Source organism: Eptatretus burgeri, chromosome 10 (genome assembly GCF_056783735.1).
Source record: "Eptatretus burgeri isolate ZD-2024b chromosome 10, Ebu_testis_v1, whole genome shotgun sequence".
In the NCBI taxonomy this organism is placed as follows: domain Eukaryota; kingdom Metazoa; phylum Chordata; class Myxini; order Myxiniformes; family Myxinidae; genus Eptatretus; species Eptatretus burgeri.
In genome coordinates, this window is record NC_140970.1 from 90,747,890 (window position 1) to 90,761,876 (window position 13,987).

The 13,987-nt window shown below is 43.6% G+C and overlaps 1 protein-coding gene across 5 annotated transcripts in view; it reads left to right on the forward strand.

Annotated features, from left to right (window-relative positions):
* The window catches only part of PEX10 (peroxisomal biogenesis factor 10), a 33,497-nt gene extending 20,936 nt beyond the window's left edge, over nt 1–12,561 (forward strand). For all 5 annotated transcript variants that reach the window (XM_085899350.1, XM_085899352.1, XM_085899348.1 and 2 more), the window contains 4 exons: nt 4,027–4,308; nt 4,943–5,127; nt 5,559–5,682; nt 12,004–12,561. In XM_085899350.1, coding sequence (XP_085755476.1) covers nt 4,027–4,308; nt 4,943–5,127; nt 5,559–5,682; nt 12,004–12,072 — 660 coding nt within the window. In that variant the 3' untranslated portion in view covers nt 12,073–12,561. The remainder of the gene's footprint in view (nt 1–4,026; nt 4,309–4,942; nt 5,128–5,558; nt 5,683–12,003) is intronic.
* The last annotated feature ends 1,426 nt before the right edge of the window (nt 12,562–13,987 follow it).

Below are 13,987 nucleotides of genomic sequence, written 5' to 3' on the forward strand. Positions count from 1 at the left end.
CACCCCTTTTTGAAGATAACAGCCTTATTTAATTATCTTTTATCAAGACTCATCCTTGGTCGCCTCGCTGTCCCTCGCTGGGGTCTTAATTCGCCATTTGTTTTGGCCTGCTCAACGATGCCTTGACTTGGAACAGGACGCAACAGTTTCTGAACGATGAAGTAGTTTTTTTTTTTACACTTTCCTCACCCGTATCATCGAATGCCTGATCATCATCTTTACGAATCACCGGATACATTGCAACGCTAACAAACGCTCGGAGACGCCGGCGTTCGAGGCTTTATTTCGTTTTCGCACATGCCATAACCTCCAGAATCTCTTGATCTCAGCCGAATTTCAAAATTTAAACTTCTTTCTTGACCTCAGCAGCAGTTCAGACTGCTAAAAAAAACAAGTGTTAATTTTCCCAATTCAGACATTGCTTGACATTCCGGGCATCTGCGGGTGCATGGTATTTATAGGACCGATCGCTAATCGCTAATCGCTAATCGCTTGCCAAGCCAGCCATTCCTTATCAACCATTTCATTGGAATGCTTGCTTTGAGTCCTTAAGCCACTTGGCGAGCGCTATCCAAGCAGCTTGCTTGTTCGTTTCCAAGCTATGGCTTGACACGGCAAAAGTATTCGCACTGTCACTGAATATATCGATCGACTTGAACAAAGTTCAGGCCCTACTTTCCTGCGTTTGGCCCCGCGTTGTCCGGCGGTGGCATGTTAACGGAAAATGTGCAATTTTATGAGACTTTTCCCCTTTTTTGTGTGATCTTTCATTCTATGACCCGTCACTTCGACACAGATTATACATGTGAAAAAATTAAACATTTCATAAGTTTCTTCAACGCTTTTAAAAGCTTCGATCTCGACAAGCTTACATGGCGGTACCACGGCTCGGTTCTCCATGGGGGCATCTCCGGAGTTAGGAAGGCAAAATAAATTAGATGATTCCAATGAGTAAAAAATGTTTTCAGTTGGTACAAAGCAATGAATCGCCACATCACGGCTGAATAACTGAGAGGTATGCATACTCGCTCTATGCTGTCAAGCCTGGGTTCGAATCCTGACCCAGCTATGAACTGTCATCCCAGTGTTTCATAGGCAGGTGATTCATCAATATGTGTGCCATCTCTCAGATTGATGTTAAACTGGCCGGCACATCTGCCAGAATCCCCCCTTTCCTCTCTCTCTCTCTTTCTCTGTCAAATCTCTCTCTCTCTCTCTCTCTCTCTCTCTCTCTCTCTCTCTCTCTCTCTCTCTCTCTCTCTCTCTCTCTCTCTCTCTCTCTCTCTCTCTCTCTCTCTCTCTCTCTCTCTCCCACCCCTCACACTGCCGTCCCTCCCCTCACATTGCCGTCCCTCCCCTCACACTTACCTCCTTCCAAACCCCCTCCCCTCTCCATCCCCCAGGGACATCTCCGGGTGGTCTCCGTGTGCTGTATTAATGTGCTGTTTTGTTTTAACGCACCCCATTTCATTTGATCCAGACTTACCCCCTCCTTTCTCCACAAGTCCCACAACCAAAATCAATTTGACAACCCCTCCACCCCTTCCCCCCACCTCAAGTCCCTCAACCAAATGCAAGTTCATGACCCCATCCCTTCATGCTTACCTCTTCCCAAACCCTCTTCCCCTCCTCACCCCCCCTTTCTCTCTCCCCCATCCTCCTCGCTCCCACCTACCTCTCCAGATGTATAATGATGTTTAGTGAGGTGGCGTTCTCCACGCCTCCCCTTACTTTCTCTTTCCGCCCCCTTCCTCGCTCCCCTTGTTTTTTTTACTCCCTACTGTGTTATACTGTTACAAATCTGGAAACCATTCACATTCACACATACAGTTGACCCAAAGTTTAGCTATTTCGGTAAGTGTATGTGGATAGTTAGAATCCCTCCCCTATGTCTAATGGGTTAATTTCATGTGTGCGCTGTGGGTTTCTTTTATAGTCAGGATTCTTTACATCTTTAAATCTACCGACGCCAGCGGAACCCTCGCTTCACTCCTCCTCCTACTCTGCGGGCGAACAAGCGCTTCACCCGCCCAACCTTCACTCCACACCCGGCGCCATAACGCACGTGTTTCTGACTATGGACGTGGGTGGAGCCCCCCCCCTCGCGTCAGAGCCGACTCCGCCCCAGCAAGATGGAATGTCCCTCCCGTCCAATCGGGGGTGAGATCGCCTCAGCTCTGACTCCGCCCCATCATAGAAGAATGTCTCCCCTCTCGACACTGGGGAAGATAACAAAAGAGCCTATCTCGGGGGAGGAGCACCAAGACGCCGACACGCTCCTCCTCCTCCAATCACGGCTGGCCACCATGACACCCGAAACCCCTCATCCAATCCAGAGGTGAGTTACAGGAGAGCGGATCCCTCCACCCCGCACAGGGGAGGGATAAGAAGGATCGCGAGCTGTATCCATGGGTGTTGTTCCTTGGTTCCTTGGAGGTTGTTCTTTGCTTCTTGTCTGCTGGGTTCTCCTGGTCGTTGGTCATCGTTCATGGCTGGCCGGGTCTTTGTAGGATCCTGGCTGCGCTCGTTGGACCCTGGGTCGTGGGTTCGAGTCCCACCATGGTGGGTTGTGTTGGAGCACTCGAGCTGGGGATCCCCGTTCCCGTCCACGGACTCCGAGCTCCACAAGTGCGAGTCGGTAAAACCGCACGAGGCGGCCAGGTACCCGACCAGACTCTGACCCCCAGCTTGCCTATCCTCCGTGGCTGGAGGGTCCGATAAAGGCCAGCCGGCTCAATTTCTTTTTGGGTGTGTGTGTCCGTCTGTGGCCAGTCTTGTAAGTAAAACTGTTAAGTGATTGCCATTGTACATTTGCCTACATTTATATTCGTGATTAAGTCTGCTCTGTGTTTCCCTCCCGATTACCTTGTAAATAAATAACTGTTAAATGTTGCAGTTCGTTGTCTGTGTTTTCCTTCATTGACCCAGTATGGTTCGGGCTTGAGAATTAGGGAGGCCGATTGTGCCGTAGATTGTTATTTGGGCCGGCGTGGCTTTGGTAATTCCCGCTCGGTTACGCCGGATCCGAGTCGGTAACAGCGACTCGGTTCGGACAAAGCCGGCCGAGGGTGTGGCTTCCCCGGTAGCTGGACCACGCGGCTAATTCGGTAAATTGGAATCAGACAAAAAGACCCTAACCGCACTGTCGAAATATTGACGTCCACGGTCCATTAAGCGACCTGTCGACTTCGGAGTTATCCGGAGTGACGACCTTCAATTCCGGGTGTTCGGGCAGAGACGGTCCCACTGCTCCATCTAACGGTCGTTCCCCGCCCCCGAACTCCAGCACCACAACAATAGGACCAGCAGCCATAGCTTGAGAGTAAAGAAGAGGAGAGTTAAGACGGAAACAAGTCAGGATACTTTTACTCAGAGAGTAGTTAATGCATGGAATGGCCTCCCTGGAAAGGTAGTGGCAGCAGAAAAAGTAGAAAAGATTAAATTAGAATTACAATTAGGTACCTGGAAGTTATGGAGATAGAGGGGTATGGGGATGTTGACAGGACTTTGAGGTTGCTTGAGCATTGATGGGTGATTGTGTGCATGTGTACGGAGTACTGTTGGTGGGGGTCTTGTCAAGGAGGGTTTTTGTGGTTGATGTGTGTTTCTAACCATGCCCCAGGCCTCCTCCCCTGAGGGAAAGAACCCCCCCCCAAAAAAAAAAAAAACTTTTTTTAATCTCCTTAATTAAAAACAATTTTTGCATTCTCTTCCTTGGATCTTGTGTAGATAAATCAGTGTGGTGTTTGTGCAGGCATGATGGGCTGAATGGCCTCCACCTGTTTTGGATTTCCTTGTATTTCCTTGTATTCTTCACCATTGAGAGATCGGGCCGAAAACGATTCAGTACTGTATAGCATGATATTTCAAAAATGTATTGGGGCTCAATATGTTCTCGTGGATCAGGCATTACGTGGCGGAGGTATACACTCTATACCGAGTGCCCTTCTAAGTTATTTTGCATTAGTCATATAATAATCTATTTTTCTGAATGCGTTTCACATCGTCTTCTGTACTTCATTGTAGGAACGCCAAGATGCCGATCCCATGAGCTTCCTGCGATTCACCGGTCCTGTTTCCAGATACTCCAGCCTGCCCTGGCCAGGAAGCTATTTGCGAAGCATTCTGGGGAGAGCGTGGCCCTGGCTGCTTGGCTCATCTGCTGTTGGTGCAGAGCGTGACAACTCGTTGCAAATAGTGCAGACCTTGAGACAATTCCTTTCCTCTCTGCATCAGTTGCACATGTCGGTTTTCTACATCCACGGCACATACTACCATGTTGCGAAGCGCCTTGCCGGTATTCGCTATGTGAGTCACTCTTCCATTCTGACGACATCCTTATCCGTGAAATTGTTTACTTTTGAAAGTTTTCCAATCATGTAATCTGTTGTGCTTTTGCTTTCTCCAGCTCAAAATTCCGACAAACCATTTCGATTCACTTTTCCTCCAGTGAGGAAGATTTTGGAGTCTTTTGCCTTCGATCTGTAGATTGGTCTGCTTTTAGCCGAATCTCAGCTCGGCAATCCACCAGTGGATATGTGTTTCACTGTAATAAGAGCTCAGCAGTTTGTGAGGTTAGCTACGGCCTTCGTACACATATCTCTTTCATCTTTCTGAAGATTCGGTTGTCCACACACCATTGCATCAACTAATGTTGCATGGTGCTCACCATCAGGCTGCCCCCTGCGAGTAAGCATCTCCGAGCAATAGCCAGAAGGGGTACTTGGTATGGGGGAACCAAAACTGTGAGGATCAATGGCGGCAGTTGAAGGATTTGTAGTTATATCTCTTTCTAGTTGTAAAGAGGCAGGCCTTTTCATTCAGTAGCTGTTCTGAATTGAAGCCAGTAGTCAATGTCATCAACATTTAAATTGATTATATCTAACAGGAAGCTTGGCTGGGATTTATTCCTGCTCCAAGTAACTGCATGCATACACCCAAGGTACTTTTACATGGCTCCCCCTTGGAGACGAAGGCTGTACGTCGGGCCTACACTCTGCTTGGCTTGTTCTCACTGTTCCATCTGGCGCTAATGCTCTGGAGGCACTTGCTGCTTCTGCGTGGTTTCCAGCGTATGCGACAGTCCTGGACCCTGCACCGTTCTGCACACCGTGGCACACCCAGCAGGTATTGATTGCTCAGCAGTTTTTGTGTCTAAAAATCAAGATTTATGGAAGAGCAAGGTGACAAAGGATAGAAGGGTAATCCACTCTCACTGGGAGATGGTTTGGAGACAACTTGGAAACGAATAAGCAGGGGCATGACTGAACAGGAAAAAATAGGAGAGGAGAGAGAGAAAGACGGTAACCTGCAAGTGGGGAGGTGGAGTGGGGGGGGGTGGGGGTAATGGAGGTGCAAAAAGCCACAGGTATGCATGGAAGTTGATATGAGATGGCGCTGCACTGCCATGTTAAAACTGGAGGGAAAAGTGGGATTGTCCTGATTCAGCGAGATGTTTCCACAGGCAGGAGAAAAGAGAACCAAAAAAATACTCAGCAGAATGTTTCATCCCAATAAAAATAGATCGATGAATATTTTTCCTTTGTTGTTTTCCACAGTTCCACACAAAGTGGCCGCATTGCTCGTTGTCCCCTTTGCCTGGAAGCTCGGCAACATGCAACAGCCACTCCATGCGGACACATCTTCTGTTGGGAGTGCATCGCCAGTTGGACCAGCACAAAGGCAAGTTGGATGTGATGTAGTTTTTTTTTAACCCACCTTGTTGTGATCGTTGAAGGATTCTACCTGGCCGATTGTGAAATCCTATTTGACTTCAGACAGAGTTTAACATTTGTCCGATTTGGTTATAAAATCCTGCATAAAACCCTATCGACACTGATAACCGATGTCCACACAAGTCCTTCCTTGTGAAACAATTTATTATTCTAATTATACACAATACACTTTTCACCCTCGTACAATGAACTTAAGAATCCCCATTGATTGCAATATTATTTGGTTCTATTTCATTTATTCTTACTTTAGTTAACAGTTAGACCGACCCGATTCAATTCACTTCCACATTACATCAGTGAATTTTATTCTAACTTGGTACTTGGTCAGTTCCAAGGAGCTCAAGCCACTGAGATTCTAATACTTCCTCAGGTACTTGCACTGAAACAATTTTACATTTCAAAGCATTTTATACTTTCATGAGAGAGTGGTGGGGGCTATCAACCCAGACTGCAGACGTGTCCTTTAGACGAGAAGCCACTTCGTACATTTTGAGGCAAAGGTTCGCTGTTATCAGCTCAGGTCACTCCGCTCCAGACCAAGACATTTATCAACATTTAGGGCAAAAGTCTCTTGGCCAGAAAGGACAGCCAATTCAACTTGTAGCATAAAAGTTACATTTCTAAAACTCCATTTGTTACAATTTAGAATACATTAATATAAATTTTTCCCCCACACTCCCCCGTTTTTTTTAAAAGGAAAATTTGAATAATTTTTCTTACACATGATTACCATGTCCCATTCCTGAAGGAGAATGAGCACTCGCTGCCATTGTTGATTGAACTTGAGTAATGGAAATCTTTTCTCCTTCAGGAACGGGACATGATCACGTGTTGAATGCTCAATCACCAAAATCTGGGTTCTCCCATCATCCAATCTTTGTGTGGAAGTTCTTTCCAAGCTTCATTTAGACGAAATCGAACATTTCATGGTTTAACTGCGTTCAACACTCCGAATCAAACAAAACCAAAGTTAACATCGAGTAAACACCATGGGCTCGTGTATTTCCACAAGACTGACAAAGGTTCTTCCAAAGCATTCAACTTGCATTTTCAATATTTTATCTCTTTCCTTATTATTTCCCTAAATGACAACTAAAATATACAGAAATCTCAGTTGTATGTGTACTCAAAACATTCATCTCATTTGCTATTTCCATGTAAAAGCAAACAGTCTTTATCAGGGTTCCAATTTTCGATCAATAATTCTTTTCACAAAAATATTCCATCATTTATCCCAAAATATGAAAGTAATCTATTTCTTCAAGAACCGAATCCAAATCGATTTTGCGCAGTTTCCATTTTAACATTAAAATCTGCTAAACAATTTACAGTTTCATTCACAAATAGTTCCAAAGTAGCTGCCATTTTTATTTTATTTTATTATTATCTTGATTTAATTCTCGGTATCTTTTCCTTATCCTCAATTAACAGATTGACAAAGTCCTTAGGTAAAGGATTCTCAATTTGAAATCTCAAAACAAAAGTTTATATTAATTACAACTAAAAGAAACATGATGGTTCCTTCCCAATGAGTTCTTTTCCCCCAATTTTCTATTTTTATGAGCTTAGTCTGAAAGTAACTAACACAGTTACCAAGCTGCAGAGCGTCCTTGGCTGCAGAGCATAAAATATCTCAAAAATAATGTTTAACCAATCTCTCTAAAACAACACTGAATTCCATCGACATTTTTAATCTCTGACATTTTCCATCTATCCACTTCTCTCTCACCAAAACAGCAAACATGCTGCCATTTTCCAACTCACATACACAAACCATCTATCACTTCCTCTGATCTTCTCAATTACGAATCCATTTTCCTTTATCAAAACAAATAAATCATTTTAAACAGTTGTACAAAAATTGTCAAATCTGTCATCATGCGAATATCATTTAAATTGCAGCTCAAACACTCTGTCTACACATGTAGCTACACCCTCCCCAATTTTTTTTTTCCCAGTCTTAGGGAAAGCATCTTAAACTTCAGACTAATAAACATCCAATCTCTCTTAAACAACTTTTTTGGTCAAAACAATAAAATATTTCCTTTTAAAATCCATAAATCAAAAATTAAATCTTCAGCGTCTATCCAATTAAATCATGAATTTACCTTGACTGAAGTGATCAAAGGGTTACACTGGGTTGGTTGCCATTGCCTTCCCAGCACAAGTTCAGGCAACCTCTACATTCGCAGACGAATAAAACAATACGCCTATTTCAACGTCCATCCGAGGGCATCATCAATTATCTGTGAATCGCTCCATGTGCTAAACATCATCAAATCAATTTTAAAATCATTCCAAATCACGTTTCTACATTTAAATCAAAATCTTCGAAACATATCTGACACTTCCTCAGAGCTTGCCCAGCACTTAAACCTGCCGGGTTGTGTAATTACAAATCATCACAATGCCAGCGAGAGCTCAACTCCCAAGCCTTCACATTCCGAATATATCCCACATTCACAATTGTTATTTCAATTTATCCAATCCCTATGGCTTTTAAATAAAACTTCAACACTTTTTCCCTAAATGGACTTCACTTTAAACAGATTCAGAAGAGAGGGTGCGCCACAAACACCAAGCAACAAGGAACAGGAAGTTCTCTCCACATCCGGTGGGAAGAAAAAAGAAAAAGTCTAAGACAGGCAAAACCCACAGTTTAGCATTACTCTGTCATGGCTTCAACACACACACTAACGAGCATTGCATCTCATAGACTCGCGTGTGATCACGTGACAAATACCAATCACATTTCTATCTCATTTTAAAGTCATTGCCAACGGCATGCACACTTCGACACAATAGCCGCCATCCTCTTAAATCTGCATATGAATCGAATTTCACACTTAAAGCTAAGACTCAAACACAGACTCAGTGGAAAGACATGCCACCCCCCACAGATCCAGTGGAGGGGGCAAGCTGCAGTGTCGCAGCTTGCGACCTTCGCGTGGAAATACAACGCCAAGAATGCATAACATGCCAACCCAAACAGACCCACAGCTTAATTCAGCATGAGTTAAAATATCGTCAAAATCCCAACAGAACACGTTTCATTGCAGTGAATATTGGACTCGCACAAGTTTCAATTTTTACTCTCAGCAACACATGCATCTCAATGCAAATCACCAACCACGCTCCCAGCCGGTCAATCGTCTCCTGCACTCTACAAAACGTTTCGTGCAAATCATTGCATTTACAAATCCGTAAAACCTCCACACAATATAATATAACAACCTCACTGCCAACAAACTTCCAGTGAGTTCAATGAACAAAAGGTAACTCTTATAACTCTTACAGACAGGTAACTTATAATATTTATCTATTTAACCCTATCTCGGCGTCTCAGCCGTGTCCTCGGCCTCTCTCTCTCACAGCCGGTCCGTATCAATGCAAACATGTGGCATGTCGCTTCATCATGCCCATTTAATTACTCGTCTGGCTCCTCATTGAGCCTCTTCTTGGCATCTGACTCTTCTTATTCTCCAGCACTTTTCTAAAACAACTACAGTTCTTATCGTTTACTTTCAAATGGACTCTCTCCGCTGGATCCTCTTCTTTCTATCAATAAAATTATCTGACAATGAACTTTTCTTTGTTTGAAATGCGTTTCATGCTGAGAGCACTCTCCCTTACCTTTGATCAAGCACTTGTCGTTCCTCCAGGCACTGCCTTCGGCAGATTAAGCACCTCCGGTCACGAGCACCGCACCAACGTCGGTTCGAATCCGAGTCACCAGGCGCCAACTGATGTGGATTTTTTAAACTCACCTTGTTGTGATCGTTGAAGGATTCTTCCTTAGTTGATTGTGGAATCCTATTTGACTTCAGGCAGAGTTTAACGTTTGTCCGATTTGATTATAAAATCCTGCATAAAACCCATTGACACTGATAACCGATGTCCACACAAGTCCTTCCTTGTGAAACAATTTATTATTCTAATGATACACCATACACTTCTCACCCTCGTACAATGAACTTAAGAATCCCCATTGATTGCAATATTATTTGGTTCTATTTCATTTATTCTTACTTTAGTTAACAGTTAGACCAACCCGATTCAATTCACTTCCACATTACATCAGAGAGTTTTATTCTAACTTGGTACTTGGTCAGTTCCAAGGAGCACAAGCCACTGAGATTCTAATACTTCCTCAGGTACTTGCACTGAAACAATTTTACATTTCAAAGCATTTTATACTTTCATGAGAGAGTGGTGGGGGCTATCAAGCCAGACTGCAGACGTGTCCTTCAGACGAGAAGCCACAACGTACATTTCGAGGCAAAGGTTCCCTGTTATCAGCTCAGGTCACTCTGCTCCAGACCAAGACATTTATCAACATTTAGGGCAAAAGTCTCTTGGCCAGAAAGGACAGCCAATTCAACTTGTAGCATAAAAGTTACATTTCTAAAACTCCATTTGTTACAATTTAGAATACATTAACATCAATTTTTCCCCCACACTCCCCCGTTTCCTTCTCCTTCTCTTCTCCTTCTCTCCTTCTCCTTCTCTCCTTCTCCTTCTCTCCTTCTCTTCCTTCACTGCTAACGGATGGAGTCATATATAATCTTGAATACACTGATTATCTTGATATTAATTTTTTCTTTACTGAAATGGCCAAGATTCCCAATCCCTCCTCACCCTTCCATTCCCTCCCCCCCCAACACATATTTATCCTTGCAGCATGTGATTTTATCTCCCATTAAGGTGGGTAGGTTCCTGGTTAATCTTGACACCTCCTTGGCAACTGGACCTGATAGTGTTGGTGCTGTAATCCTCAGAAACGGTGCCTTGGCTCGATCCTCTCCTCTATCATCTTTATTTTCTATGTCTTTCTCAGACGTTTGCCTGCTTTCAACTTGACTTGCCTTCATCATCCCAGTTTGCGAGAAGGATTCCAAGTGTGAACCGCTCAACTAAAGAACTAAAGACTGGCAGCCTTCTCATAATAAGCAAAGCGATGGGATCTATTATCGCTGATGACTTCAGGCATTATCTCTTCTCCAAGTCCAATGTCTGATCATCAGTTTGACATCCATCCTGGCTGTTCTACCATGGATATGTTGTTTCTTCTAAATCAACAATAGATGGATACTCAAAATGTGAAATCTCTTTGGACATGTCGTTGACACTATCTGGCACACAGCTTTACTTTCTAAGCTGTCCGCCAAATGGTATTCTGGGGTCGTCCTTGAAAGGTTCGCCAGTTTTATTGACGAGTGGAAACAAGTCGCTTTTGATCTATCATATTCCATCTCCTGGTCTTCCCGAGGCTGGTGTGCAACAAGGCAGCATTATAGGATCATCCTTATTATTGGTCGACCCGAGTGACCTCTCCACTTACCGAGAAGATCTTCCGAACCATTTTGCTGGTGATTCAACTGTTCTGGAAAAATCTGGAATGTATCTTTCGATGAAGGAAATTTCCAAGCTCTCTCTCTTTGTCCCTCGATAAGCATTGTCTGTCAAACCTCCGAATTTACCTCTCGAATAGGAAATTGGAAAGTAGCAGTCCCAAGAGCTCTGAGGCCTCACTATTGATCATAACCTCTCTTGGGTGGACCATATCTCCAAGTTTCCTTATGAGGTTGGCTGATGTCTTGTATTTTCTGTGGAGCTCATTGCAGTGTACAAGACCTTCCTCCATCTGAAGTACCATGTAGTATTGATTCCCATTCTGGTTCCCATAGTTATTCGGGGAGGAAATTTCCACACCTTGCCATAAAGCAGCATCCTGCTCAGTATTGGTTCTTAGCCGTAGAAATGTTCACAGCATTCTTTCAAGAGAATGGACCTCCAACAACACCACCACCACCATGGCCAAAGTTACGAGTCTTAGATTCAAATCCGATTGTTTCTTCTCTTGTACATAGCACTGGGTTGCTAGCTTTTATCATTGGTTGTATGACTGATGCAGTGCCCCCCCCTGTAGGTTATGGCAGATAGGTAACTCACCGACTCTTCGTTCAAAGCCACCTTGACATATTGAATGTCCACTAGTTAATGCAAGCAAATTGGTCTCCAAGATAAGATCTATTGAATGGATTCGGTGATGCAATGCCGTGCCTGCAAAGTAGCAGTCCCATGGTTTATAGTTGGGCCAAGAATTAACCCAGACTTGACCTGGTTGCAAAAAAGATCAAACCACCATCACCCTCATCATCACCTCCCTCAACATTTCTGATTACATTCCCTGTCCAATAATGTATGTTTCTGGTGAAGCTTTAACCCAAGGTGCTTCACTACCCTGTGATTCAAATTGTTATTTCAGGCCGAATGTCCATTATGCAGGGAGAAAGTTCAGCCCCAACGACTGATCTTTTTAAGAAACTTCAGGTGAAGCACAAGGATCCTCTCCCGTGCAATCTTTGTGCATCTACGATGATCAAAGGTTCAAAGTGATGACAACCTTTCTTTCACGTTCTCATCCCGCCATGAGATGGGATACAAGACGTGTTTGGGTGCAAGACTATCCTGCTTCGGTCTTCGTTTTTGAAGACCGCATGCCCACAAATTGCTTGGTGTCGACATCAGTCTGCAGTCTTTGTCCGTAGGACTGTTTTGCAAATGTTAAATCATGAGAAAATTATTTTATGACTGATGATTGGGGAGTAAAAGCTCCGCTTTACTCAATTTCTATTCAAGCACTCACTGTCTTAACTACAGTGAAGATCTGACTTTACTTTCTAACCAACCCTCATAAATATCCATGGACGGGCATTCATTTCCCGATTCTGTGTGATCCCAAATGAGTTTGTACATTTATATTTGCTATAACTTTCCAAAATCTGTGCCTGATATTGACAATAAAAAGACTTCCATTGTTGAATTTGATGAAGTAATTTTCTGTATTTGTCCGGCAGCGGGAAGAACGACTGGGTAAGAGATGAGAAAGAAGATGATCTTCTAATGTGTTTGCACTTGCTCTAATGGTGACAGAACACACACTCATGGCTGACTTGAATGGGTTACAGATGGGCACCAACTCCATGCTCTTTCAGCCAAAGAAAGTTGGATGCTTTTATATATATATATATATATACATGTAAAGTTACACAAGGTAAGCCCTTTGCTGTTTCAAACCCCACCCGGATTCCTCTACAGCTGCAGACATTCAAAAGTAGCACATGCATGACAATCCTAAGCCTACTTGACCCCTTCAGCCACCGGTGATTCCTCCATTTGTCAAGGGGGGCTAAGGGAGGCATCTGCAGAGGAATTCAGGTGGGGATTGAAACAGCAAAGGGCTTACCTTGTGTTGCTTTACATGGTTGCTTTTATATACATACATACATACATATATACATATATATATACAAGCCGGTAGGCGGACATGAGTAGTTGACTATCCAATATAACCTGACGCAATGGGCCCGTTCGATGGGGAATGACCTGAGGATTAAGCACAAGAAAATTCATGATTCTAGCTTCAAGGGTTAATGCTGCAGATTGTTTTTTTGTTAAAATATCCCCACATTTAGAGGTTTTTCGGCCGTTGCTAGGCAACGGAGGGGTCCATAGCAACGGTTCTTTCTCACACATAACTAGGACATACCATGAACCTACCATACCAGTTTCATGTATATCTGACTCCTAGTCTCTGAGATATAACGAACTTCGTTTTTTTTTTATTGTTTTCGACCAGGGTTCATTCAAAGTCTATATTCTCCGACAGTTTTCATAGGATCCGGCTGGAAATTTTTAACACTATGGCTGAATGTACTGCCCACAGTCGCTCGTGGCCCGATTTTTGATTTTCGAAAAAAAATTAATTTTTGAGATTTTTTTGAAAATTTCAAAGGTCCGTTGCTAGGCAACGGATGGGTCCATACCAACAGTTCTCATTTGCACACAACTAGGTCATGGTATGAACCTACCAAACAAGTTTCATCGAAATCGCCGTTGTATTAACGGAGCACTGGACCGAACAGACATACATACAGACATACATACAGACACACAGACAAACATATCGACGGAAATACTGATAATAAGGGTAGATCAAAAAAAATCTCAAAAAAAATTTTTTTGGACGATCGACTACCCAACATATACACACACACACACACACACACACACACACACACACACACACACACACACACACACACACACACACACACACACACACACACACACACACACACACACACACACACACACACACACACACACACACACACACACACACACACACACACACTGTCGGACCATGACATTCGCGGACCCCACGTATTTGTGAGTCATAAAATGTG